The 26,487-nt window shown below is 36.1% G+C and overlaps 2 protein-coding genes across 4 annotated transcripts in view; one reads left to right on the top strand and one right to left on the bottom strand.

The window, feature by feature from the left end:
• The window catches only part of cdc73 (cell division cycle 73, Paf1/RNA polymerase II complex component, homolog (S. cerevisiae)), a 30,884-nt gene that overhangs the window by 2,708 nt on the left and 1,689 nt on the right, over positions 1-26,487 (top strand). The window contains exons 3-15 of the mRNA XM_067362633.1: positions 436-505; positions 609-671; positions 839-891; positions 962-1,050; positions 2,732-2,945; positions 10,258-10,356; positions 11,235-11,313; positions 11,642-11,706; positions 22,468-22,525; positions 22,741-22,776; positions 22,931-23,018; positions 23,930-24,091; positions 25,161-25,261. Of these exons, the coding sequence (XP_067218734.1) occupies positions 436-505; positions 609-671; positions 839-891; positions 962-1,050; positions 2,732-2,945; positions 10,258-10,356; positions 11,235-11,313; positions 11,642-11,706; positions 22,468-22,525; positions 22,741-22,776; positions 22,931-23,018; positions 23,930-24,091; positions 25,161-25,261 (1,177 nt within the window). The remainder of the gene's footprint in view (positions 1-435; positions 506-608; positions 672-838; positions 892-961; positions 1,051-2,731; positions 2,946-10,257; positions 10,357-11,234; positions 11,314-11,641; positions 11,707-22,467; positions 22,526-22,740; positions 22,777-22,930; positions 23,019-23,929; positions 24,092-25,160; positions 25,262-26,487) is intronic.
• Positions 14,306-18,187, bottom strand: LOC137003102 (beta-1,3-galactosyltransferase 2). 3 transcript variants are annotated; one of them, XM_067363138.1, is made up of 3 exons: positions 17,562-18,187; positions 14,713-15,924; positions 14,306-14,426 (listed from the first exon to the last, which is right to left on the bottom strand). In XM_067363138.1, the coding sequence occupies exons 2-3, from the start codon at positions 15,852-15,854 to the stop codon at positions 14,405-14,407; spliced, it is 1,164 nt and encodes a 387-aa protein (XP_067219239.1). In that variant the 5' UTR covers positions 15,855-15,924; positions 17,562-18,187; the 3' UTR covers positions 14,306-14,404. The 3 variants fall into 3 exon arrangements, with proteins under 3 accessions (XP_067219239.1, XP_067219238.1, XP_067219240.1); XM_067363137.1 differs by having other exon boundaries at positions 17,660-18,186; XM_067363139.1 differs by lacking the exon at positions 14,306-14,426 and having other exon boundaries at positions 14,442-15,924; positions 17,660-18,183.

The raw sequence follows: 26,487 nt of genomic DNA, 5'->3' as shown, positions 1-26,487 counted from the left end.
TCTAATTTTATTGTATTGAGCCAAAGCGATTGAGAGAAACTTTAAATCTAGTTTTATTCATTTTAATCTTTTTCTTTTTAATCATTTATTTTAGTCTTTAAAACATTTATTAACACTTTTTTCCCCCTCGAAACATTTCCACTGACCTTATGGCCCCCTGCGTGTCCCTGGAGCCAGTTTGAAAACCCCTCACTTATACCACACATTTTTTTGCTTAATGTACTACTTTTTTTGTGTGTGTGTAGTACGATATTGTGGTGTTGTTTGCGGCATCATGATACTTAGGTATTTTAAATTTTGCCCCTCTTAAAAGTCAGTTGTTTGCTGTAATGCAACAATGCGATTCACCCATAATATTTTTTATAAATTAGTTTGTGTGCACGTTTTGCACAGGTGATTGGAAAGTAAAAGCTAAACCCGTTTCTCTGATTGCAGACAGAGAACATCCCTGTTGTAAGACGACCCGACAGAAAAGACTTGCTGTCCTATCTCAATGGAGAAAGCTGTAAGTGTGATGAGAAATCAGACATTACAGTATTCAAGCTCATTACTAAAGCAACATAATTTTTTGGTTTGTAATTAAAGTTGTATTTGATTAAATTTTACAGCATCATCGACGAGTATTGACAGAAGTGCGCCCATTGAGATTGGTCTACAAAGGCCAACACAAGGTGTGTGGATTTTTCTTTTTTGAGCATTTTCTTGTTATTTTATTTAGGTCTTTATTCCAGGGCATGTGTTAAAAGTCTGAAACATAGTTTGGAGAAATTTAATCTTTAAAGATTTGAAGTAGTCAAACTGAAGAATCACTCATTTAAAATTACAATTGTTTTAACAGTTAAAAGGGCAGCAGATGAAGTGTCGTCAGAGGCAAAAAAACCTAGGGTTGAGGTAAGAAACATTTTAAAACTAACAAGTATTTATTTGCTTTTCATCTAAAATCTTTGCTTTTGATTCTCAGGATGAAGAGCGTGTGCGACTGGATAAGGAGCGTCTGGCGGCTCGTCTCGAGGGTCATAAGGAAAGCATTGTGCAGACGGATCAGATCAGGTATGCTGAAACTGATCAATTGTTTTAATGTGGCCCTTTTAAGATTTTCGGATATTGCCTTTCACGTCTTTAAAAGCTTTAAATTTGATTTTTAAAATTTAAGCTCAAAGTCTTATTTTTATTAATGAGAGGTCTCATTTTAGATGACACTTTGACCTAGACATATCTAAATACTTTACCAAATTAAAAATGTCTAATTAGTTTTATGATTTTATTTATTTATTTATTTTTAAAATCTTTTGTTGTGGATTTGCTTGTTCACGTGACAATTTACGACAGTGTGTTACACACTGTCTCCTGTATGGAAAAAGAGAGGAGAAGAAAATGGTTAAATGGTCAAACGTTAAATCCTAGAGCTTTTATTTGACAGAAAACCACAGGGAGATGCAGGAAGATATTCTTCTTTGAGATTTATAGATTTATAGAGCAGATTTATAAACTACACTCTGAGTACAGATATTTGGTGCATGTTGCGTTCCTAAATTCAAATGATAAGCGACTCAAACACACAGCACTTGAAGAGCAACATTTTCTGTGAATCAAAGCTGAAAGCATTTTTACTCCATACAGCGCGGCAGACAATTTTTCTATAATTATATCATAACTGTTACGATTTGATGATCGCACTAAGACACGTTACATTCTCCCATCCATGCATTGTCAAAATTCATAAAAAGTTACCGGGCAACTCCGGGTGAATAAGCGTTTGAATCTGGTGAATCGGCCAAACATATCGGCCAAAAAAATTGGCTTCACATATCAGCCACCGGCTGTCCTGATTTCTAAATATCGGCATCGGTCTACCTCTAACATTGAATATAGTCGAAAGTTGAAGGAGGCATGCAACACTCTTTAGTTGTGACCCTTAAGGCCCCAGTATACTTCAAATTAAGTTCTTTTTCGTTCTTTGTTTAGGGGTAAAACGAAGTTTGAAATGCTTGACCAGCGGTATAATGTAATCAACATCTAGCGCCGCCCACACTGCTGAGAGCAACGGTTAGATGAATATGTAAATATGTGCCGTGCACTTTCTTCTCAGTAACAAAATAAACACAACAAAAATGAGAAAACAGCAAGCATTTATTATAGAAAGCATAAGAAATGCGTCTGTTCATAACAACATGGGAATGTTAGCACGAGCTCTGCAAATTAGCACTCCAGTCACGTCTTCATATAGCACTTTATTTAATAGATTGCTTAAAATCAAGCAGCTTTACAGTATCAAACATGAAAAACAGTGTCAGTGCCTCCTTTTTTTTTTTTTTTTTTTTTAAAAGCACAACTTCCTTTTGTACTATAAAGCGGCTATCCAGTGTGTTCATGTTTTCACCCGCAGAGCTCTTACCTCGACAAACTCAACACATGAAGTTAGTCAGACGCGTTCGATGCGAGAGAAGGCGGAGCCTCAGTGCACACCTCCTCTATTATCGTCACTGACCAATGGTAGTATGAAGGTGTTTTGCAGCTGGAGCGAACTTTACCTGAAAATTCGCTTTGGCAATATGTTTCGAACTTCCAAAAAGAACACAAAACTACCTTCGTTTTGGCTTGGTTTTGTTCGAAATGACATCACATCAGTTCGTTTTTCAATTTTGTTTAAAGTATACCGGGGCCTTTAACTGCTTATTTCTCCTAAATTGAGGCTGTAAGTCTTAGCTAATCATACTTCTGCTGATCTAAGGTCTCTGTCAGAAGCCATGTCTGTGGAGAAGATCGCTGCTATCAAAGCTAAAATCATGGCCAAGAAGCGCTCTACTATCAAGCCTGACCTGGACGATGACATCACCCAGAAACAGAGAAGCTTTGTGGATGCAGAAGTAGACGTGACTAGAGACATTGTGAGCCGAGAAAGAGTGTGGCGGACAAGGACGACGATTTTACAGAGCAGCGGCAAGGTTAGAGGAATAGTTCTAATTTAAAAAAAAATAATAATAAATATTGACATTGGCTAATTTGTTCTGATTGGCAATTGTGTTAAAACAGCAGTGCCTAATGCAGCTTTTGAGACAAAGTTGGACCTGGGAATATCCCAAAATAAACGTCCCACTTCAACGAGTTCCAGTCATCTCACGTCATGTTCACATGTTGGCCAAATGATGTCGCCATGACACAATGGGAGCATATCCTGTTTTATGTCAATTATGCCAAAAACAGAATAAAAAAAAATGTAAAAACGCTTTGAAACGGTAGACAAAAAGCAAAAATGAAGTATATCATTACATAAACTTAACGTCTTATGTTAAAGTTTGTTTTTACGTTTATGCTCATTGGAAGCGGACTTGCCAACATCTTGTAAGTTAGGTCAAATGACGTCTCGCTGAGGTCAGGGTTGATTTATGTACCCTCGAGTTCACACGGTGAATGTCTGACTCTGAGTGGTGTTCCAGACGTTATTTCCTATAAGGAGGTGGGAAAAAAATCCAAATTCCAATCTGTCTGGAAAGCAGCATAATCACATAATCTCTCGCATTCTCATGCCTCGTCCAAATACCCACACTTGCGGTCTTGGGCACTTGAGAGCTCGTGCACGCGACAAGAAGTAAGTGCGCAAGACTCTCCCATGTCTTAAAAGCCCAAGTACAGTGCCCTTAATGCACACTAAACCCACACTATCTTGAATATCGCTTCGGAGCGTATCCCATCTTGCATTATGTTCAGGAACTCACATGCCCCGAAATCACAAGGTGTCAAGAAAAACATACGACTAAGTTAAATTAATTATATAATACATATAATTTGGTAGTAAAATATAAAGTGTTGCGCATTTTATTGATGCAAACATGAGTGGGCTATGTATTTTGTACAATTGCAACTGCTTTTTATCACAAAAAGAAGCACCACAATTTTAAAATGGTGTCTTCTGTTGTTAGTTACATAGCGACCACTGAACAGACATTTAGGAGTGTATTTTAAAATGTAGAGTATTGAAAATAATAATTAAAACAAAAAAGCTGTAAACTTTTTTTTTTTTTTTTTTTTTTTGCAAGACTATAAGTGTTTCCCATCGGGCAATCAAACATTCTACACACACTTGCGGTCTTAATGCCCACTTGAACACTTGGGCCAAATACAGGAAATACGTCATGTAAGTAGACAAGTGGTCAAGTGCAAAGACCGCAAGTGTGGGTATTTGGACAAGGCTTAAGTCTTCATTGGTTTATGGACTGTTTAACAATCATATCTTAATACGTTATTAGATAGAACTGTTAAAGGACACTCCACTTTTTTTGAAAATAGGCTTATTTTGCAACTCCCCTAGAGTTAAACAGTTGAGTTTTACCGTTTTTGAATCCATTCAGCCGATCTCTGGGTCTGGCGGTACCACTTTTAGCATAGCTTAGCGGTTCATTGAATCCTGAAAGGAGTTAGCATCTCGCTCAAATGACCAAAGAGTTTTGATATTTTTCCTATTTAAAACTTGAATCTTCTATAGTTACATTGTGTACTAAGACTGACGGAAAATAAGTTGTGATTTTCTAGGCCGATATGGCTAGGAACTATACTCTCATTCCGGTGTAATAATCAAGGATATTATTACGCAGTGCCTGTGACCCCCTGATTGCACAGGCAGCGTGCCTTGCAACCATGGAGACATTTGTGAAAGACGCTGCTTAATATCATTGCGCCTGCTGCACCCCTGATATGGCAGCAAAGTTCCTTGATTATTATGCTGAAATGGGAGTATAGTTCCTAGCTATATTGGCCTAGAAAATCGAAACTTTTAATTTTCCTTAGGTCTTAGTACACGATTTAACTACAGAAGAGTCAAGTTTTAAATAGGAAAAATATCAAAACACTTTTTTTTCCTTTACACTGCATTCCAAATTATTATGCAAGTGACATATCAGTAAGATTTCAGTAGAATAAACATTCACATATTAGTTTTTCTAAGAAAATGTTTGTTCATTTAGTTATCCATGTCTTTTTAGATAACTGGTATCAATCTCAGACAAAATAATTTGCCAGGTCTATGGAAACCCTACTTGGAGGTTGTTCCACATTATTAAACAAGTCACAGTTCTCATGCAATATGGGGAGGAAGAAAGATCTTTCTGAAGATGAAAAGCATGAAATGGTGCAATGTTGTGCAAAAGGCATGATATTTTCTGAAAACTGAATGGAGATTATCGAATTATCATAAGATTTGTGAGTGATTTAGAGCACAGCAGACCTCGGTCAGATAAAGGCTTATTAATGAAAGTTCCTGTCAAAAAAATCAATTGTATTAAAAGGGCAGCTATTATAAAAAGCCAGTGTTGAGCAGCAAACAGGTATTTGAAGCTGCTGGTGTCTCTGGAGTCTTGAGAAGCTCTCCATGCAGGCTGGCAGTTGTGCATAAAGATGCATTTCAGCCACTCCAAACCAAAGCTCACAAAGAGAAACATTTACAGTGGGTTTAGAAATACATGAAGATTTATTTGTAAATAGTTTTATTCACTGACTAATGCCGTACTACAATAGATGGTCTAAATGGATGGATTTCTGGATGGTTGGTAAATGGCCACCACTTTCCAACAAGACTGCGATGTCAGCAAGGAGTTAGAGAGTGATGATTTGGGCTGGAATATTGGGAAGTGAGATGGAAGGTCCCTTTAGGGTCTCTGAGGGTATTAAAATGACTTTTGCAAGATATGTGAAGTTCATAACTGGCCATTTCCAGCTATGATATAAAAAGGAGGATAGTGCCTTTTGAAATACAATGCACTATCCCATGCTGCAAGAAAACACCACAGCAATAAAAAAAAGTTTGAAAATGTATTTCTACACCCACTGTAAATGTTTCTCTTTGTTTGGTTTGGTTAGTGGTGTCTAAAATGCATCTTTAAGCACAACTGGCAGCCTGCATGGAGAGCTTCTTGAGACTCCAGAGACACCAGAAGCTTCAAATACCTGTTTGCTGCTCAACACTGGCTTTTTATAGCTGCCCTTTTAATACAATTCATTTTTTTGACAGCAACTTTCATTAATAAGCCTTTATCTGACAGAGTTCTGCTGTGCTCTAAATCACTCAGAAATCTTATGATAATTCAATAATCTGCATTCAGTTTCACTAAATATTATTTTCATGCCTTTTGCACAACATTGGACCATTTCATGCTTTTCATCTTCAGAAAGATCTTTCTTCCTCCCCATATGGCATGAGAACTGTGACTTGCTTAATGCGGAACAGCCTCTAAGTAGGGTTTCCATGGACTTAAGTAGACCTGGCAAATTATTTTGTCTGAGATTGATACCAGTTATCTAAAAAGACATGGATAAATAAACAAACATACATTTTCTTAGAAAAACTAAAATCTAAATGTTTATTCTACTGAAATCTTACTGATATGTCACTTGCATAATAATTTGGAACGCAGTGTAATGGTCATTTTTTAGCGAGATGCTAACGGTCTAATCAGGTTCAATAAACTATGCTAAGCTATGCTAAAAGTGGTACCGCCAGAACTGGAGATCGGCTGAATAGATTCAAAAACGGTAAAACTCAACTGTTTAACTCTAGGGGAGTTGGAAAAAGAGCCTATTTTCAAAAAAAGTGGAGTGTTCCTTTTAAAGACAGTAAACAGTATGCAAAAAAAGAATAGTTTGCTTTTATATTATTAGTAACAAAGGCAAACAATAATAAATCTGACTATCTAATAATTTCACAAACCTTGCAGATTTAATCGAATCCAGCTGTGAGATCTCTGAAGTATGTATTAGCCTGCATTAATGTGTTTCGGTATGTGACAGTTGGTCCGTGAATGCGGACAGGAGTAGAGTTCAGCTTCACTGGAGACCCTTTTTTTACTGTATGCTGTATGTAAAATTAGTATTACCTTGTCTTTATTTGAGAAAATTATTCCCAGTGCACACAAACTTACCAGATTATTGGGTGCCCTGTTGTTTACTTCCTTTTTATTCAAATATTCATTATATTTTTAAACGGTTACTTTATTTGTGAAAAATACTGTAACAGAATCAAGAAGTTGCCATGGACGTGACACCAACAGAGCTCATCATTATTTTTTGCCGTTGATCACTTATTGACGGTAGCCAGAGATATTGTCAAAAGCCTCAAATATTGGCAATATTAAGAGGATTAGGTATTTCCAATTAATATAGGCCTGTTACATTCTTCGTCTATTATTACTATTAGGTTAGGCCTCTATTATTATTATTATTATTATTATTATTATTGTTATTGTTATTGTTATTATTATTATTATTATTATTTTTATTATAAAATTAATATTAATTTTTTGTCCCGCAGTTTCATAGCGCATCACCACATAACTGACATACTGTGAGGATAATAAAAGATTAAGCTATTAGCCATCTTTGAAAATGTTTTAAACATTTTTTAGGTCTATTATACAATGAATTATAAATTATTGTATAATATAATATAATAATTATAATTAAAATTAAGAGTGTATAATATTTCCTAACACTGCAGTCATCAATGAAAATTAAGCGCAGTTTTACTTCAAGCACCGACTTTAGAAAAACAACCTGTTTAACACGAAATATTATTCTCATTTGTTTCACTAGCCTATATGTGCGGCCATAAGAGAATAAATATATATATATATATATATATATATAGCATATTATGTTGTAATTGTTATATGCAGAATATGCTCCTTTAATGCAACGTCAGACAGCTCTGTAATTTTTTTACTTTGACTTTCTGAATACTGACTGAGGTTGAGACTTTTTCACTGGCATAACTCTTGTGCAAAATTTGCACATTGCTTTGTGTATCCATTAGTGTTGTCAAAAGTGCTGAAATTTTAAAAACGTGATGCTTTGAGCGCTGTTGAGCGGATTCATAAACATCTCTGATTGGCCATTGTGTTGACGCGCTCATCGGATATGCCTGTGATTGGATACAATGATCAGCGCGTGGGAGCATTTGAAAGCACACGGAAGTGTTTGAATTTGAAAGCGTTTTGAAAGTGGGAGCGCGAGCGTTTGAAAGCAGGTGTCTAACAGTGAACTGATCCGCGATAGACGCCTGCTTTCAAACGCTCCCGTGTGTATCTGTGTAAGCGCTTAGTGAAGAGATTAATTGATGACTATTTACAGCGTTTTTACAGCGTTGATCATTGAAGCCTATCACAGACATATCCGATGAGCCGTGAAAACAACGGCCAATCAGAGATAAATACGAATCCACTCAACAGCACTCAGAGCGTCACGTTTTTAAAATTTCAGTACTGACTAGGTACCGAAGTCGGTACTTTTGACAACACTAGTATCCATTGGCTCCCCTTCTTGTTTTAAAACGGAAAGATTTCCAATATTATGACCATAGACTGTAAAAAAATATGGACGTAGCGTCCGTGACGTCACCCATAGAGTTCTGAACAGCAGTTTTGAAGCGAAAATGAGGCCGTGGCCATCTTAGCTGCGCATCACCGCACGTCACTCCCGGATAACTGAAAATGGGCAAAGAGCTGATGTGATTGGTTGCTGAAACCACGCCCGCCTAGCTCGACGTGACCACGTTAGCAAGCAAAGGAGCTATCTATCTAGATACTATCTAAATTATTAATAAAGATAAGTTTTAACATCAGAAAGTTCTAAAGGTTTACTGTCAATTTACGGTGTTTTTTTAAGATATAGATGCTCCAACACCAGTAGTGTTGGGTGTGCAAATAACATGGAACATCAAATGGGACTTCATACCTTTTATAATAGAGATCGCGAGATGAATCCAATCTGTGGCACTTGGGTAAAATATAAATGTCCATTGCAAAACAAAAAAAAAGATTTCACATTTCTTCTGAATGATCTGCTCTCTGTCATCGTTCAAGAAATGATGCAATCTGAGCAGCGATCGTATCTAACAAACAAATGAGCCTGTGTCCAAAGTATATTTTTTTCCAAATAGTGCAGCAGTTTTAGTTATAATATCCAAGCAGTGCTGTCAGAGTTGTATATCCTCCTGGTATTGTCATTGTAGTAAATCTCCCAATCAACTTTCAGCCAATGCCACGATCCAACAACGTGTGTTCTGTCTCTTCCGCATGCATGCACATCTACGACACACATCTCGAATATTATGCAGCAAGCCATATTTTATAATTGTATAAAATAATCGAGAAAAAAAGCACAAAAACGGCTGAGATGCCAAATTCAGCGGCAGCTGAGGTAACATGACAGCTCACAGACAGCAGCGCACTCTACCTGTCACTCAAGTGACCACGCCCTTAATTATGCAGAACTTTAAGGCTTAATATAATTTAAACTGATAAGGTATAAAAAAATTCACCCCCCTCAGAGTTGTCATGAAGGGCAAAAATAGCAGTATAGACCAAAACCATTTGTAAAAATGTTTTTTTTTTTCTGCTATAAACTTGGCCAATTTAACATGGGACTCTGAGATTCTGCTCTCTTTTGGAGCCTGTCCCTAGCGGCCAGTCGATGAATCGCAGTTTAAGTTACTTCCGTATTGGCTTCACGAGAGAAAGGGGGAGGTTGCCGCTTGATTATGACCCATCTCCCCGCCTGTTGGCATATATCTTTACAACTAAAGACGTGAACGTGAACTTGCGCACTGCGTAATGCGTGTCAACATTGCATATGACAACACGACTTTGAATACGATTGAGAAAGTAGTTGGATTCAAGCGTTTACATGGTCATTTTTTGCTGTTGGATCGGATTAGAAAAGGAATAAACCATGCCTTCCAATCCGATCGAAATTTAATTTGGATCGAGCTCAATCGTATCAAGGTGTTTGCATGAATGTTTTTCAATCCGATTACAAATGGATTATTTGGGTGCATGTAAATGTAGCCAATGTGTACATCTGATGAGATCATAACCACATTTTGCAGTTTGAGGGAACATAATGTTGTATTTTAGAATTTAACCATTGAAAAACACTTAGGCACTATCCTAAATATATGAAGATTTTTTTTTTTTTCTTGTGTTGTCACTTTCAGTTTATTGTTCCCAGTGAGGTTGGAGCACGTTTTCAGTGTGTAGCAGACCTAGAGAATTAACATACTCCAATAATTGTAGCACTTTTTAAAAATAATGTGCTTTAAAAAAAAAAAAAAAATTATAAAAAAAAATAATGAACTTGGTTGTCATGTTTTTTGTGGGTTTTTTTGTTTTTTCCACTATACAATCAATTGTGCACAAAAGAAAAAGACAAGTATAATTTATTTATTTTTTTTAAATATTATCTCCTGAACATGATATTTTGGTGTTGTAGAACTTCTCCAAAAATATATTTGCCATCCTACAATCAGTGAAGGCGCGGGAGGAAGGTCGAGCCCCTGAACAGAGACAGACTCAAAACCAAACTCAGGTGGTAAGTACACAACCAAGCTGTTTCAACAACATGAGAATGTCTGTTTGTGGTTTGTTTCCTTTTCAGCTTTGTGTAAAAATAGATGTTTTGTTGATGGCGCTTCAAAGAGCTCTTTATTAGTATTTGAAACATGATCCCGTTTTGCTTTAAATAATAGCGGAACGCAGGCTGATGAAGGCCAAAAGTTTTATATATGTATAATATTACATTATGTCTGTCCAAACCTTCTAAATGTAATAACTCACCACTATTCTAAAGTTTTTTTTTTCCAAAGTGTGTCCAAACATTTGACTGTAGTTTACGTATTGTCCTTGTCATATTGGAATAATTGCTCTTGGAAAAAAAAATGTACATGGGTGGCTGCATGAAATTGAAACGCTAAAAAACGACTTTTTACTCTGAAGCAGGGTTAGCCACAATACATTACAAGTAACAAGAGTGAAGAAATAAGTAATTAGCAGCAAAAGACAGGCATTTTGTCTCCAACCTTTTATCATTATAAACTGCTGTAATTTAGAGTGAGAGATACAGGGGGAATGCCTTTATTGCCACCAAATATGAAGCGCTGCATTGTTCAGTGTCTCAGCATTTCAGAACCACTCGATTCACAGTACATGAAACAAGCCGCTCTGAGATGTTGAAACTGTATTGTATCATGAGCTCATGCGTGTAAATGAACACTGCTGTGGTTCACTCAGACACTTTGATGGCGCATATGTTTAAGTAAATTGATGCCTTCACAAAGCCATATTGCACTATCGATTTTATTTTGATTATCATGCAGCCTTGGTGTACCATATTTAAAATGTCTAGTGGCACTCTAATCACTCTATTTATTATGTATGCACTCCAATTTTTTTTTTTTCTTCACCCTATAGGATCCAGCAACAAGAAATAAACAGCCAGTCCCAGCTGCCTACAACAGATACGATCAGGAGAGATTTAAAGGGAAAGAAGGTAAGTTGGTTTTGACCCTTGAAGCACCAACCATGTCGACTGAATGGTAATGCAGCAGCAAATAAAACATTTTTATTTTGTAATAGAGTATATGCACAGAGATATATATATATATATATAAAAAAAAAATTCCTCATTTCCTTTTAAATCATTGGCTGGGTGACCTGTTGGAGAACTCTAGGGGTTTGGGAAACTGAAATTTGTAAAGAGGTCCTTAAATGTATCATTATCTATGTAATGAAGCCCCTGAAAAGAAGGCTTACTTAAGAGTGAAATGTTACTTTAAAAAAAATGTAAAGTGTTTTTTTTTTGTTTTTTTTTTAAACAGAAACGGAGGGTTTCAAAATTGACACTATGGGAACTTATCACGGTATGACTCTGAAGTCGGTGACGGTAAGTTCAAATATTAAGCATCCTGTTTGTTTTTGATAGAACTGTACCATAGATGCAAGCTGCAATAAATGGCAAATATTTTGAGGAGGAAACAAACTGGTTTATATACTAATTGATTGGAAAGATCATTTCTGGGTTTAGCAAAAGTATTGTTTTGTAGATAGGTAAATCTGTGTCACCTGTCTCACCGTCTGAGTGATTACATCTGGCCGTGGTTTAACAAATCCCTATTACTATAGTTATAGGAATAACATTCATTCCTATGAGGAAAAACTTCAATAAATCCAGAAACTTGAAAGCATGTAGATCAGGGATGCGCAACGTTGGTCTTGGGGTGCTAGCTGCTGTCCTGCAGAGTTTCGCTCCAACCCTTATTAATAAAACTCAACTGCCTGTAGCCTTAGTATTCCTGAAGACATTTTTTTTGCTTGTTCAGTATTGTTTGTTTAGAGTTGGAGCTTAACTCTGCATGACAGCGGCTGACATTTCCCATCCCAGATCTACATGCTGATAACTTCCTGGTTACTGGCCTTATTTTAAGTTTTTCCTTTATAGGAATGAATGAACTATAGTAACAGGGATTTGTTAAACCATGGCCCCATTGTATGATACATGGCAACTTTATTTACAGTAGGTTGTTTTGTCTCTCAGGTGAAACTGCAGCTTGGTCCATAGTACTTTAACAAACATTTCAGAATTGAGAGTAGTTTGTTGGTCATTACATTTATGCGTGTTGTAAAAGCAGTTGTACTTGAAAATCAAATTATTTTCTTTTAACAATTACTCATGTTAAACTTCTGTCACTGACAAATATTTGGCCTCAAGGCCCAGATGTACTCTCAGGCCAAGAATTTTATTTATTTATTTTGCTTTGGGGTAAATGGAAGTTCTAACGACGCCACCCATGCTGCTGGGATTTTATGTAAATAAGCAATGTACTGCACACTTGTAACACGACAACAAAAATAACAGTTAGGACTGGGTGATGAAGCAATAACGATAATTATCACTATAATTTCTCGATACAATAACAAAAGTTTGTATAATGTTCGATATAATGTTTATGCACTTCAAGCAGAAAGAAACTGCACTACTCGTTTGAACCGTGCCACACGGACCATTTATTCGCTCTGCTCAAACAGCAGCTTGAGCTTACTAGAGCAGATGCGTTTAATCGCTGATTGTCTCGATCAAGCGACCACTAAAAAGTGGTGAGATCCAGTAAAAAGTGCTCGAATTCAGTGAAAAATACGGATGTCTTTTATTTATTTATTCATTTTATAACTAGTTTAGAATCAAGCTACTGCTACTGTCAACTCAAGCTACTGCCAAATGTGCATTACTAATAGACAAAACCCATAATATTAATAATATTGTCAGGCAACACAAACTATCACCTGTTAGAACATGCAGAAACTAAGAAATATATCTTTTTTTTAATTTATTTATTTGAAGGAAAAAGACTGAAAAGGATTTTTCTCATGTTAAATCATGCATATTTTGATGTAGAAAATAGTATCATTATAAATATTTTTATAAAGAAATTTGTCATGTTCTGACATGTTTTATTAACAATATTCGGGAGGAGTGCGTTCAGATAATCTACTCAGTGTGAGAGGAGCCAACTTACCTTTGTTCCACAACAGTTTTTCCAGCATCCTTCCTCCACCCCAACTCCTCACTCTCGATTACTTCTATCCCAGTCAGGGATAAGGGAGGGAGTGCTTTGAGTTCAGGCCTAATTCTGATCTCGCAGCCCTCTCCTCAGACAGGATGCCAAAATGTGCATATTTTATACTATATCTGATTCTATGCAAGTGTAAACTCCTCAATAAAGTGTATTTTAAAACCACAATTAACTCTGGTTTCTACATATTTTCCTCGGGAGCAAAAATGTACCTTTTAAACTTGAAAGAAATACAGATTTTACATTTATCAGTTCTTCAATTTCAGAAACCAGAATTTCAATTATAACTATTTCCATGTCAAAGAAGGTGAAGCCCCTGAGCACACCTGTCCACTACATAATCATCTTGGACCAGTGGCAGTTTAAAGGTATTTAACAGCCAGTGAAAGTTTGCGCTATTGCGAACCTCTGAAATGAACACCATACAAACTTCATTGTGGTCAGATTTAATTTGAAATGTCAAACTTGTTTGTTCAATTTCGCTGGACATATATTTGGGGCTGTTAGGCCAGGACACACCAAGCTGACCCCAAGTTCCACACCTTCAGCTCTAGTTGGATGGCGTCTGTTTTTTTTGGGCTGATTCAGCATGTTAAATGGGCGTCTGGCCGTCAGTGAGAGAGAACTCTGATTAGCTGTTCAGCTTAGCAAATGAGTCAATGCACGAGAATAAAAGCGAAAGTGATAAACGAGCAAAAAAGTCAAGACGGTACAGACAGAAGGCTGTTAAAATTTTATGTCATGGGCTTTAAATATTCCCCATATTTGGACTGAAATGTTGATTTTTTTTTTTCTTTTTTTTTTTTTTTTCTTTCTCTGCATTTATCAAGTTAGATTTTAGTTTAGTTTGAACACATTAGTTTTTATTGAAGCTCATTGTTGAATTTGACCTAAGGACTATATGTGAAGTATGTGTAGAGGTAGCTGTTTCAGGAGGTGGAAGAGGTCTCTCTTTACTGTTCTGACCATAACATGAATGTCAAGATTTTACTGTCCGTTGAGTGATAAATGCTACAGTTGTTGTGCCTTTGGACTGAAAAGACAAAAAGGTGACCTGAATTATTTATTTTTTTTTTTTCAAGTTTTTTTATTAATGTTAGAAGAACTTTTTTTCTGCTTATTTACAATCCTATAAAAATAAATTTGTTCACAACTACAGCTGCATATTTATACACATTTAATCAATCAGATTTGTGAAGTTAACCTATCATTAATATTACATAAATGGAAAAACTGATAAGGTAAATTTTGTCCAGAGCCCTCATGTGCTATCTGTTATTTGTCAAAAAGAAACCAAAAAGCATGATGAAATCGTTTACCCTTTCGTCTGGCTCTTGCAGGGATTGTATTTGTTTTTCTGCAGGTGTTGCCAGTACTGGATCAGCTCATTGGGATGAAACCCATGGGAAGTGATCAGATTGCTGTACTTACAGCTGGAGTAGGGCACTCGCCAGTGATTAAACAGCAGTTCATTTGGCAGTGGCACTGGCTCTATCCTCAGTTTAGCTAAACAGATACCTACATAAACATCTTCTAAATGCAGCCTTGGTATGCTCAGAGACACCACATATATCCTCTGAGCCATGTCACCTGAGAAGACATACCCAGTTCCTGAACAAAAGGTGGGGTATTGCCTACCAGGGTACACTTCTGGGGGCATATACCATTTACTCTGTTTGTTTCGGTTTGGCGAGTAGTCCGTCATGAGATGTCCTATGAAATACTTTTGTGTTAGTTGCCCCTTTGGCTTGAGGATTTTCTGTATGAGGTATTCGGTGTTGACAAACATGTCACTATCTGTCTTCATGACATATGTGGCCTCAGGACAATACTTTGTGATCCAGTACATTCCCATCAGCGTCTTGAGAGTAAGGTTGTTGTATCCATCCCTGTAATCTTGCTGGATGATGTCACGATGCTGTCGGCTTTCATCCACTATTGTGTGCTGTAGTTTGCTGCCCTTTCTTTGGGTGTCGTTGTTTACACCCATGAAGAACAGACGGATGAAACCCAAGTCTCCTGCCATAATTTCATTGCCCCACGTTTTTCTAATGGCATCCCTGGCGTCTGTTCTCTTGGGCTCAACTGCAATCAAAAGCACTAAGAAAGGAGCTCGCAGCAGACATGCATTTGGCTCATTAAGGATGTACTCGTAAGGCTCGACTTGAAGTGTCCTTTCCGCTCTCATCTCCCCACTCGAGCTGATGTTCATAGCATCCAAAGCTGAGATTACATTTTCATTTGATGTTAGAGGTGTAGGGGTTGCTTCTAGCTCTCTCAACCTGTTTGGATTCATCATGGTGAAGTTGAAGGTTTTAATGGTTTGATAGTGAGTAGCAAATATCTCCTGGGTGATTTGAGAGGGCCGCTGCTGGCCCTGAGTAATGAGGCCTCCCACAAACACGAGTAGAATGAGGAAAAGGGCAACTCTGTAATATCTGTTCTTCAGCTTCCATCGCATGATCTCTTTGGGCTCTTTGGATTTGTCAAGCCTCTAAATATATGCAGATCTAGTCCAGATATGCAGAAACCTGCAATTAAGAAAGGGGAAGATTTTTATTTACTTGATGTTACTGCATGAAAGTTGTAATCTATTTTACTTGTTTATATTATGGGTTTAACTATGGCATATTTTTAAGCAGAGCTCAGTGCACTATACTCTCGGAATTACGTAATCCAGTCATGAAAATGGAATTTGCTGTATAATGTGGAATGTTATGAAATTTGACAATTTATTGATTAATCAAAGTAGGTCTGTACACTTAAATCATGATATGGATTGGTGTCTATGCATATTAAACAACAAAAAAACTATTTAAATATGAAGTTTGTGTGAATGAATGGTGCGGTTTCGTCAACTAAACATACTGAAGCATTCAAAATGCTTGTGTTTTCAAGGTCTGCAATTTCGTTATTTAAGGACATGAACACATTTCTTCTCCAGAGCTGCTCTGATAGTCACTTCACCAACATTTCCGCATTTTGAGGAAAAAACATATAAATCATATGTAAACAGAAATTCAAAGGTTTTTAAGACAGCCCATAAAAAGTTCGGTTTAACACAAAATTATGACCAAATTATATTGATATTCTATAGTAGTATGTACATCTCAAATAATTTTAATATGTAATATTAGAGATGCACCGATACTAAATTTCTCTGCCGATACCGATAGCCGATTATTCAGAATTATATTGGCTGATACCAGTAGTTTGGTTTTTCAAACTATACAGGGAACCCTCTCATTTGGTACACTACAATATTATTATATACTATATAATACACTATAATATTATTACATGGGTATTATATTCAGCTGCTGTATATATATGTGTGTGTGTGTGTATGTGTATATATATATGTGCTACTGTACTAGTATTGAAGAGGAAGAAATGACTTGATTTAAAATGGACAGAATTTGAAAACTGAAACTTATTCTGATCAGAAGTAATAAAGCACAAAGCTTTTTGCGATTATTGAATGGAAGGCACTACAAATAATTTGATGTAGAAGGAAATAAAAATGCAGACTTGGCAACACTGGTTTGAACTACGGGTGATTCATAGGATAAAAAGAGCCTGCTTGAATGTCAGTATTTTTAAACTGTTAATGTTTAAACTGTAACAATAGCTATTATCATCATATCAAATTGTTTACTTGCGCTCAGTTTTGTAGAACTGAAACTACAACCAAGTAAACACTTTAATACATATATTATCAGCTTTTTGTGTTGTGTACACTGATAAGATAACAGCTTTCTAGCATACAAGAATAAGATGTTCATTGTGCACTATGTATGCAAAAACTAATTATTGGTTTTCTAATATATTATCACAATGCAAAAACACTACACCAATAATTATCAGTGTACAAAACAAAAAGAGCTGATAATATATGTATTAAAGTGTTTACTTGGTTGTAGTTTCAGTTCTACAAAACTGTGAGCACAAGTTAACAATTTGACGCATTGCTTTAATAGAAGAAAAGAGAATTTCCATGGTTTCTTAGTAATAGGTTTTTTTATTTATTTTTTTATTTGACGATGCCGATATAAAGCCACACGCGTACATACAGCATAAGTAAATTACAGAATAAATTACAATTTAAAATGTCCAGGTGCATTATCACTATAATACCAGCTGTAAATTGCCATAACTTACTACTTACACAGGATTTCCATGTCACACATTTAAACCAGGTCAGCACAATGTCGGGTAGACCAGCATCAGAAGATATTTGGTTTGACTGCTCTAGCAGTCCCGTACCTTTTTATAGCTTCCTTCATTCCAATCTCGTCATCCTGCTGTTTGCCACTCCTTTGCTTCTTATCTCGTAATTTGCAGCTTGTATTCCTGTAGATTTACAGATGATTTTTGATTTAGTAGGCCAGAGATTGGCTGTGCCTTTAAATGTTCACCCATTCATAATTTCCATTTATAAAACCGTTAACTGCCTCTGTCTTGTCGAACGCTGACTAAGACATGATGGGATGCAGAGCGGATGAAGCCACTTCAGTATTTTCTCATGTTGCTAGGCAAATCGTCCACCCCCTAATACTTGCAGATCTAGTACCTCTTTCCTGTACAGCGATACTGTGTGCGGCTTTCTTTTGTGCTGTGCTGCTATGCTGTTCTGATCGTTAGGAGAAAAGAAGCTGGGGGAAGGGAGGTGAAAATTGCAAAAGCACAGCTCTGTTGACATCCTCAACTGCACACCCTCTTCCTCCATGATATGTGTGAGCACCCTCCCTTCTGATTATGATTGTCACATATGAACACCCTCCCTTCTGATTATGATTGTCACATATGAGCACCCTCCCTTCTGATTGTGGTTAGTATTTATGTACTTGTGAACTTACAAGGGTAAATAAAGAACTGGTTGCATTTCAGCTCAGTATTGCCGTCTAATCAGCCAATATTGTCTTAAATAGTCTGCGTTTTATCTTTTATAACATGAGGTTTTGACCAAATGTATTCAATCTTGATTTTGGTAAAATGTTGCAACACTGTAATTTTTCATGAAAAAAAAAAAAAAAAAACAGTTTTGGAGGTATGTAAGGTAATAAAAATATAAATTAAAAAATCCCTACAATGTAACTACAAATGAACATGAAAAACAATGTAAATCTAAGGTTGGGATAATGCAGTGGTTCCCAAACTTTTTCTGCCAGGACACCCCCCCCCCCCCCCTCTCTTAATGTCTTACTTATTAAATACAGTAACACTATGAAATATTTAAATGTAAAATATCTATTTGAATGTTTTAACAATGTATTCCTGTGATCTAAGCTGAATTTTCACCATTACTCCAGATTTCAGTGTCACTCACATGCTTCAGAAAATTCTAATATGCTCATTTGATTATCAAGAAACATTTCTGATTTATTTCAATGTTGAAAACAGTTGTGCTGCTTCATATTTTGTTATATAGTATTACTCATCTATAGCCTACTTGCCGTCTTAACTTGTTCAGCTTCTTTACCCACCTTTGTACTGGTAAATCTGAGGGCGAGATATGCTTCATATTGTCTTGTCTTTTCACTGATGCGAAATATGTCCAGTCGCAAAATATGTACATCGGTGATACACACGCAGAACCAGTTTGTTAATTGCCTCCGGCCGGTGCAAAATTGCTGTAATGCCAGTTTGGATAGCGACGGCTTGAACCTGGAGGCATAAAATTGGGTGCATCTCAGACTTCTTTCGTGTAAGCGCAAGAGAATTTTAACTGCCCTTGCCAAGTAGCCTGATTAAAACGTCAATACAAAAGAAGGGAATCCCCAAAATACGAGAATGACATTGATTTTATTTATGGGTGGGCTATTTTCGGCGTTAACGTGCTGCGTTAACGTGAGACTCTTAACGGGCGATTAAAAAAAATATTGCCATTAATCTATTCTCAAAGTTGGGTTGGGAGCTGGTTCTATACTACGCAAGCTATGATGACTTTCACCTTGATATTTTAGCGCGGATGTATACCTAGACGAACTGACCCTTCGCAAAGACCCGCCCCCCTTAGTTACTGTTGCTTTGTCTGACAAGCCCTGGCGCTGTCACGCCACACGCAGTGAAAAATACATCGCGGAGCAAAGAGGATACTGACAACACGTCGACAGACAAGACAGAGCAGGTTACTTATGATATTAAACAAAGTCCCAGCTTTTCCCAGCTGTGTAGTTTTTAAAGCAATTCAAACAATAAAAAACGTTTTGTGGCTCTTTAATGTGTCGTGACCATAGTTGACAGATTGCTGTAGCACCTCAGCTCAAGAGGCTCGAAAACCGATCGTCTCTCACTATGAGTCCGTTTATAGCATCAAATAAACATGAGAATCAATGTTGTTTCAAACGCGGAAAGATGTCAATATACACAATCTTCTAACACCTGACTGCTTTGTCGGACAAAATGGCGGATTACTTTTAGTCATTATTTGGGTAGCACACACATTTTGAATGTTTTCGGCAGAATTCAAATGAGCCATTTTAATCTAGATTAATCTAGATTAATCTCACTGTAATCTTGGAATTAATCTAGATTAAAAAATTAATCTATTCCCACTACTAATTTTATTACATTTGATGCAAGTGGCGATCGATAGTGGATAATAATTGGCTATATAATTTATAATATACTGTAGTGTTGTGCACGAATATTCGATCTGTAATTATTCAAAAAATAAAAATACTATTCGAATTTTCCTATGTTGCTTTTCTGGCTGTAAATGTATTGAATCCATGATAAATCCCAAGCACTTAAACTAGCAGTTATATTCAATTGCACTGGGTGTTGCTGTGGAGCGTGTTTAACAAGTTTATTGTACTTTATCGCATGTCGTCGTCTGCTTTCAGAAGTTTGGAATTACTTAGAAATGATCTTACAAAATGGAATTACTTTGGATCAGATTAATTAATGAAACTGAATAATTATATCACTACCACAATGAGAAATCACATTAAATCCAAACACCAGTCAAATGAGGAGAGACTGCTGTCCATCAATGCATTCACCTAAATGACAGTTTTTGTCCAGTGCTGAGATTCAGACTCCAATCCTCTCATTATAATTTAACTCTTAACAAAAAATGATAGATATGTAGGCTAAATAAGATATCAATTGTACAGTCAGCCTAATCCATTAGCAGAACTTTGTGAGATTGCGATGAATTAAGATAAGCAACAGCTTAGTGATTATAAAGGGCAGAAATACTTTCTGAGAGGTAAGACTTGAACCACTGGAGTGCGGTTCCTGAGATTGCCTATTGTCTTACAAACTAAGATAGTTATACTGATAGATATACAACTTAAAGTCTGTGGGATCTTTCGATTTGCTCCACTTTCTCTGCCGCCCTAAATTTAGAAAGATGCTGGCGAAGAACATCAAATCCATGGTACGGAGGGGTGGCGTAGGCTGGCCTGGATGAAAGGGGGCAAAAGTTGTCTAAAGCTGTTAGTGGAACAAAGAGCATCAGTAACTGTTAGGATCTAGTGACATAAAGTGATTAGGGGGAGGAAGTGAGGCTGATACCAGAGGATAGGAGGGATGGTGATCATAGGTTACGCTGAATGGTGACCTGTGGAGGAGTGCAGTGGAGTAACCAGCATATGATCAGTGGAGCAGTGTGTGTGTGTGTAAATAAGGTTCACTTGGTTACCTAATTTGTGAGTAGCCACAGTGGATAAACTAGGCAAGCGCAGTGTCGAAATCACAGCCTTAGTTGTTTAAGTCTCCAAGTACTTTCAGAAGAGAACCATCCTCAGGAACGGATGAGAGTAACACATCCAACTCCTCCAAGAAACAGTCCAGTGGTGGTATGGAAGTGTCCTCTGGTCTGATCCAGGTCTCAGTCAGGACCATGAGGTTGAGACATGAATGATAGTAATGTGCTTGCTTTTTTTTTTTTAAACAAATTAACTGAATTATGAAGAACACCAGGTTTGTTGTGATTACTTGTAGGGCTGTGCAATTTGGACTAAAAATTTGTGTAGTAGTTACAGTAGTTAATACATATAATGTAGTAATTACAATAATTCTTTACAGAAAACTTTTTATAGGTAAACTACAGTGTGCCATGTTAACATGCAGGTGGCCTATAACTAAAAATCATTAGAAAGGAACATTTCAGTACACTACACTAAAGAAATTTTAAGTAAATATATAATAATGTTTTTTCTCTAGAGTAAAGTTTTTTTTTTTTTTTTTGACTATTTCTACCCAAAATAGGTTGGTGTGGGCATTATTGAGCGCTATAAACATGTTATCTCTGTTTCATTCACACTGGAAGCTTGAGGGCGCCTCATGCAGGAAGTCCAAATATGCCTCACAGAAGTAATACTCATTATTAAACAACAATAAAACTCATAAAATACACTTCAGGATAAGAAGCCACTTCAGATAAGGGATGTGCAACAGCGATCGAGTACTTGACTGTGACATGTTGGTTATAGCGGCGCCCTGAGCTCTGATTGTTTAGCTTTCCACAGCATGCATCAAAAGACGTGATAAGAGAGAGAGTGGATCACACACAGTTTGTGCCAATCTCATGTTTATCTTTAGTACATATAGAGTAATATTGCATCCATCATATCCAAAAAGTCTTAGGTTTTATCATATTTATAAAAGATATACGCTGTACTGAGTCTTTCTGAAAAAAAGCCAAGCTCCTGGAGGCGTGCCTGCCATCAGTGCCGTGGACAGAGCTAAAGAATCACGAGTGCACGCAGCTTTTGCGAAGAGATCATCTGCAAGCACATTGTTAACATCTACATTTGAGCAGATATTCATGAATGCAGTAAACACTGGTCTAAACATTCTAACATTCATCATGTTAGTGTAGAAACTCATTACTTTTATATTGTACTATTTTATATTATAGAGCATAAAAACATCCTTGTGTCATATGACATCTAGATTTATTTAAACATAGAGCATTGAAATACCTGCCTATATATTTCATATTTTTATTCTTAATGCTGCTTTACCTGCTTCCCACAGAAGAGACAGAAATGATTCCGGGAAGCTATACATAAATGGTACGTTCATGTGCTTTTTCTCTCTTTCTCTCTTTGTGTGTGTAGGAAGGAGCATCTGCTAGAAAGGCCCAAACACCAGCGATGCAGCCTGTTCCCAGACCAGGTATGGAAGAACTACAGGATCGATTCACTCTGTTGAATTTGAGATTGCAACACAAACCACAATTTTTCATTTTAGACGCACATCTGAAATGTTGAACCTGATGATGTTTATCTAATGTTACAAATGTTTATAGTTGTAGCATGTGCATAAATGATTTTAAATTTTCTGGCCAGAAATAAACATTTGTCTTTTTTTTTTTTTTCTCTTTACTTTAGTCTCTCAAGCCAGACCCCCTCCCAACCAAAAGAAAGGTACGTGTTTAACAACGTGGATGATGAAAGGAAATATACCATTTTCAACAAACCATGTTTTTATAATAGCAAATTGTTCTTTTTAAAAACCTGAGTTTCTTTGTTGAGAGCTAGTTTAACAAAAAATTCAGTTGGTGGATTTGGTTTTTCTCAGGTTCTAGAACTCCCATTATCATCATTCCTGCTGCCACAACATCTTTAATCACGATGCTCAACGCCAAGGATCTCTTACAGGACCTCAAGTAAGTGCTGATTAGATGCTTGATTTATAGGAAAGTTAAGTTAATCACTTAATTACATTAAGAAGCTAAATTAAGGCTGTTGAATTTAAATCATTTTTAACAAAAAACAAACGTCCCTCATTCTTGGAGTATTACAAATGTTTTCAATCAAAATGGACATGAAACTACATGAAGTGACACATACCACTGGCAATTAAAGATTAACCACGTTAAACCAGTCAAAACACCAGGGTGCGACTGAAAAAAGGTCAGCGTTTTATCTGTTCTAGCTGACTTTGTTGGCAATATGTTACTTATGCAAATACTAGCCTAACTAACAGGTTAAAAAAAATAACAAATAAATAAATTCACTTGGGCTTACTAAAGACAAGTAAACAGAAGATCTGTCACGACAACTACTTTTTGTTGTGCGATATATTGTTCCAGAAATTGCGCTAAACGATATTGTCATTTCAAGAATATATAATCATAATATAACTGCATAATAATGCAAGTAGGCATACACACTTTCAAATGACAACAACCATTTAATTCTTTAGATCATGGAAATGGATCAAAAAATGTAATATCCTAAATAAAAAAACTTGAATAAATGGTAAATATTTTCTAAAAAAAAAAAGAAAGTGCAAAGTAACAAGTTAAAAAAAAAAATAATGCAAATGTGCCAACTAGTGGTTGATGTGGTCGAACTACTCGACTAGTCTATGCAAGCTCTAGCTTATGGTTAGTTCATGTTAGTTAATAATACATTAACTAATGTTAACTAATGAACCTTGTTGTAAAGTGTAAATTGTAAATCTTATCCATATGATTTGAGTGGTTTAATTTAGTTTATGATGAACAGATTTAATACATAAACTGCATAATATAAATGTATTTTAAATCACTGTTGGAATTGTTTTACTTGACAGATTTGTCACATCAGATGATAAGAAGAAACAGGGCATCCAGAGGGACAACGAGGTTCTTCTGCAGAGACGTAAAGATCAGGTTCAGCCAGGCGGTGCCACGCTCAGTGTCACTGTACCCTACAGAGTGATCGACCAGCCACTAAAACTGGCCCCACAGGACTGGTGAGCCTGTCTTTCACAATATCTAGAAGCAGTGCTTATAATTTTAGGAGCTCCATATGTTAAATTAACAGGATTTACCTGGGTTCATTTTTGGACATTGTTGATAATGGATCCTTTCCTAAACATGAATACTGATGCACCAAATGATTTATTTATTTATTTATTTTTTCTCAGAAACACAGAAATTAAAGTTTTCATTTAGCCAAAAAAAGATTTAATAATTGATTAATCAAATACATTGTTTGTGTACAACTCCATTTTTATTTGAGTGTATATTGAGTGTATTAATTAGTAAGGCAGAAAAGGTAGTCTAGTTCGTTATTTAAATCTAAACATTAAAACGTGGCTGTAAAACTTGTTTTCATGAGATTTATTCAAACATAAATGAAATCAGACATCACTAACAGGAAAGTAAAAATTATGTAATAGTGCATATATTTAGCAAAAAGCTTTTTTTCCTAGTTAACTATCGAGCTTTCCTGAGGCAAATGTGTTGTTACGTGATGCTGTTTACAAGCTGTTTTATTGACTTCTTTCCACGGTTGAGACACTAATTGAGAGATTAGATGAGACATGATACATTTCAGTAAGTTGTACCGTTTCTTTAAAAATAATTAGATTTTCTTGTATGTTTTTGTTACTGTAACTAGCAGTAAAGAAAGAGATGATCAATTCACATGCGCTCCATGTCATGTCACATTAAAATGTCAAATGACATTTATTGTTTAATCTTTTGATAGATTTTATCATGAAACTTCAAAGGATTAGTTTACTTCAAAATGAAAATTACCCCATGATTTACTTGCCCATCCTATGTGTATATGACTTTCTTCTTTCTCACGAATACAATCAGCGTTAGATTAATAATTCCCTGATGCTCCTAAGCTTTATAATGGCAGTGCACAGAAAACCACCTGTTTGAAGCTCAAAAAAGTGCATCCATCATAAACATACTCCATTTAAACATTAATGAAATTAGTCATTGCACACATCCCTAAAAGTAGCATAGACTAAAAGATTGATATTGGGATTTAAGAATTGATTTGAGACTGTTGTTGTTTGTTCACAGGGATCGTGTAGTGGCTGTCTTCGTCCAGGGTCCTGCCTGGCAGTTCAAGGGTTGGCCATGGCTTCTGCCTGATGGATCTCCTGTGGATATATTTGCCAAAAGTGAGTTTGTGTCTGGGGAGAAACAACACAATATTTATAATCGCACTCTTATTTGAAAGTACTTAAATTTCACACACATGGACTTGAGGACTGGAAAGTCTGAAAACAAACATTGGTCCTTGAAAGTGCTGAAATTAAACAAGGACAAAATTTAGTTAGAGTAGCATGGTGTTGTTACACATTTGGCCTTTATGCTCAGCCAAAGCCAGAACGACAGTGCTTTTTGGGGGGGAAAGTGAGAGAAACCTGAGGAAATCTAGCATGGATGGATTGTGATCACGTGCAGGCAGCCCTGCATTATGAACGTGTTAGAAGCTTGGAGCCATTTAGCTATAATAATGATGCTTGCTTCAATGTTGAGCTACATAAAAAGTGGTTAATCTAAGTTCCAAAAAGAAAAAAATTAGTAAAAAGTGTGCATAAAGTAGAGTTTATTAGCGCAGCTCTGCTTTTACAAAGGTAACTGGGGAAACCAAAATATTTCTGCTGTTCCATGAGCGCCATCTACTTCCAAAGATTGAATTTGCATTTTCATTCAGCACATTTGCTGGTTTTGTTCAGACCAGTGCAACGATCAAATCATATTTTTACACCGCTTCTTCAACATGGTGTTTTAAATGTTCACAGGTGGATTGATAATTTAATGTGCTTTCAAAAAATGTAGAAGAATAACGTCTGTATAATTATCTAATTATATTTTACATTTATATATGCCTATATAATGTAATTTTGGCTCATATTTTCATTAAAAATCGTTTAATGATCGCTGAAATGCAAGGTTTTTATAAATTATTTATAATTTTATAAAACTTGTTTTTGTCAGTTTTGTTTGTGCCAGTCTTTTTTAAAAAAAACCTTGCGAATACCATGTACAGGCGATTTAAGAAATATTTCTGAATATTTTTTTTTTATGCCTAACAATGCTATGCATTAAAATTGATGTGTGTATAATGTTATAATTTTTTGTTTTAACCAAGTAATGATTCATAAAAAGTGTAAACTTAAACCAATGCGAAATGTTAATATTACTTAATATTACTGACCCAGGGACAGTATGTCTTTGATACTGTCCAGATTGGCAGTGACAAAATCCACCTTTATTGTCTTTATTGTGTTTGATGTAAAATAAAATGTCTTTAAAATGTCCTTGAATCTGTTGTTCATGAAAGAGTGACTCCTGTACAATACACCACATTGGTTATGTACTAGAAAGAGTGTTTCATGTC

The sequence above is a fragment of the Chanodichthys erythropterus genome, chromosome 16, assembly GCF_024489055.1.
Source record: "Chanodichthys erythropterus isolate Z2021 chromosome 16, ASM2448905v1, whole genome shotgun sequence".
Classification (NCBI taxonomy): Eukaryota; Metazoa; Chordata; class Actinopteri; order Cypriniformes; family Xenocyprididae; genus Chanodichthys; species Chanodichthys erythropterus.
The sequence above is the reverse complement of the archived record's forward strand: the minus strand, read 5'-3'. Positions and strand labels throughout refer to the sequence as shown.

Coding starts and splice junctions, on each gene's coding strand:
- LOC137003102 (XM_067363138.1), bottom strand. CDS start 15,854: ATGCGATGGAAGCTGAAGAACAGATATTACAGAGTTGCCCTTTTCCTC. Junction 14,427..14,712: donor TGCAAGAGCCAGACGAAAGG/GTAAACGATTTC, acceptor TTGTCTTTTCAG/TCCAAAGGCACAACAACTGT.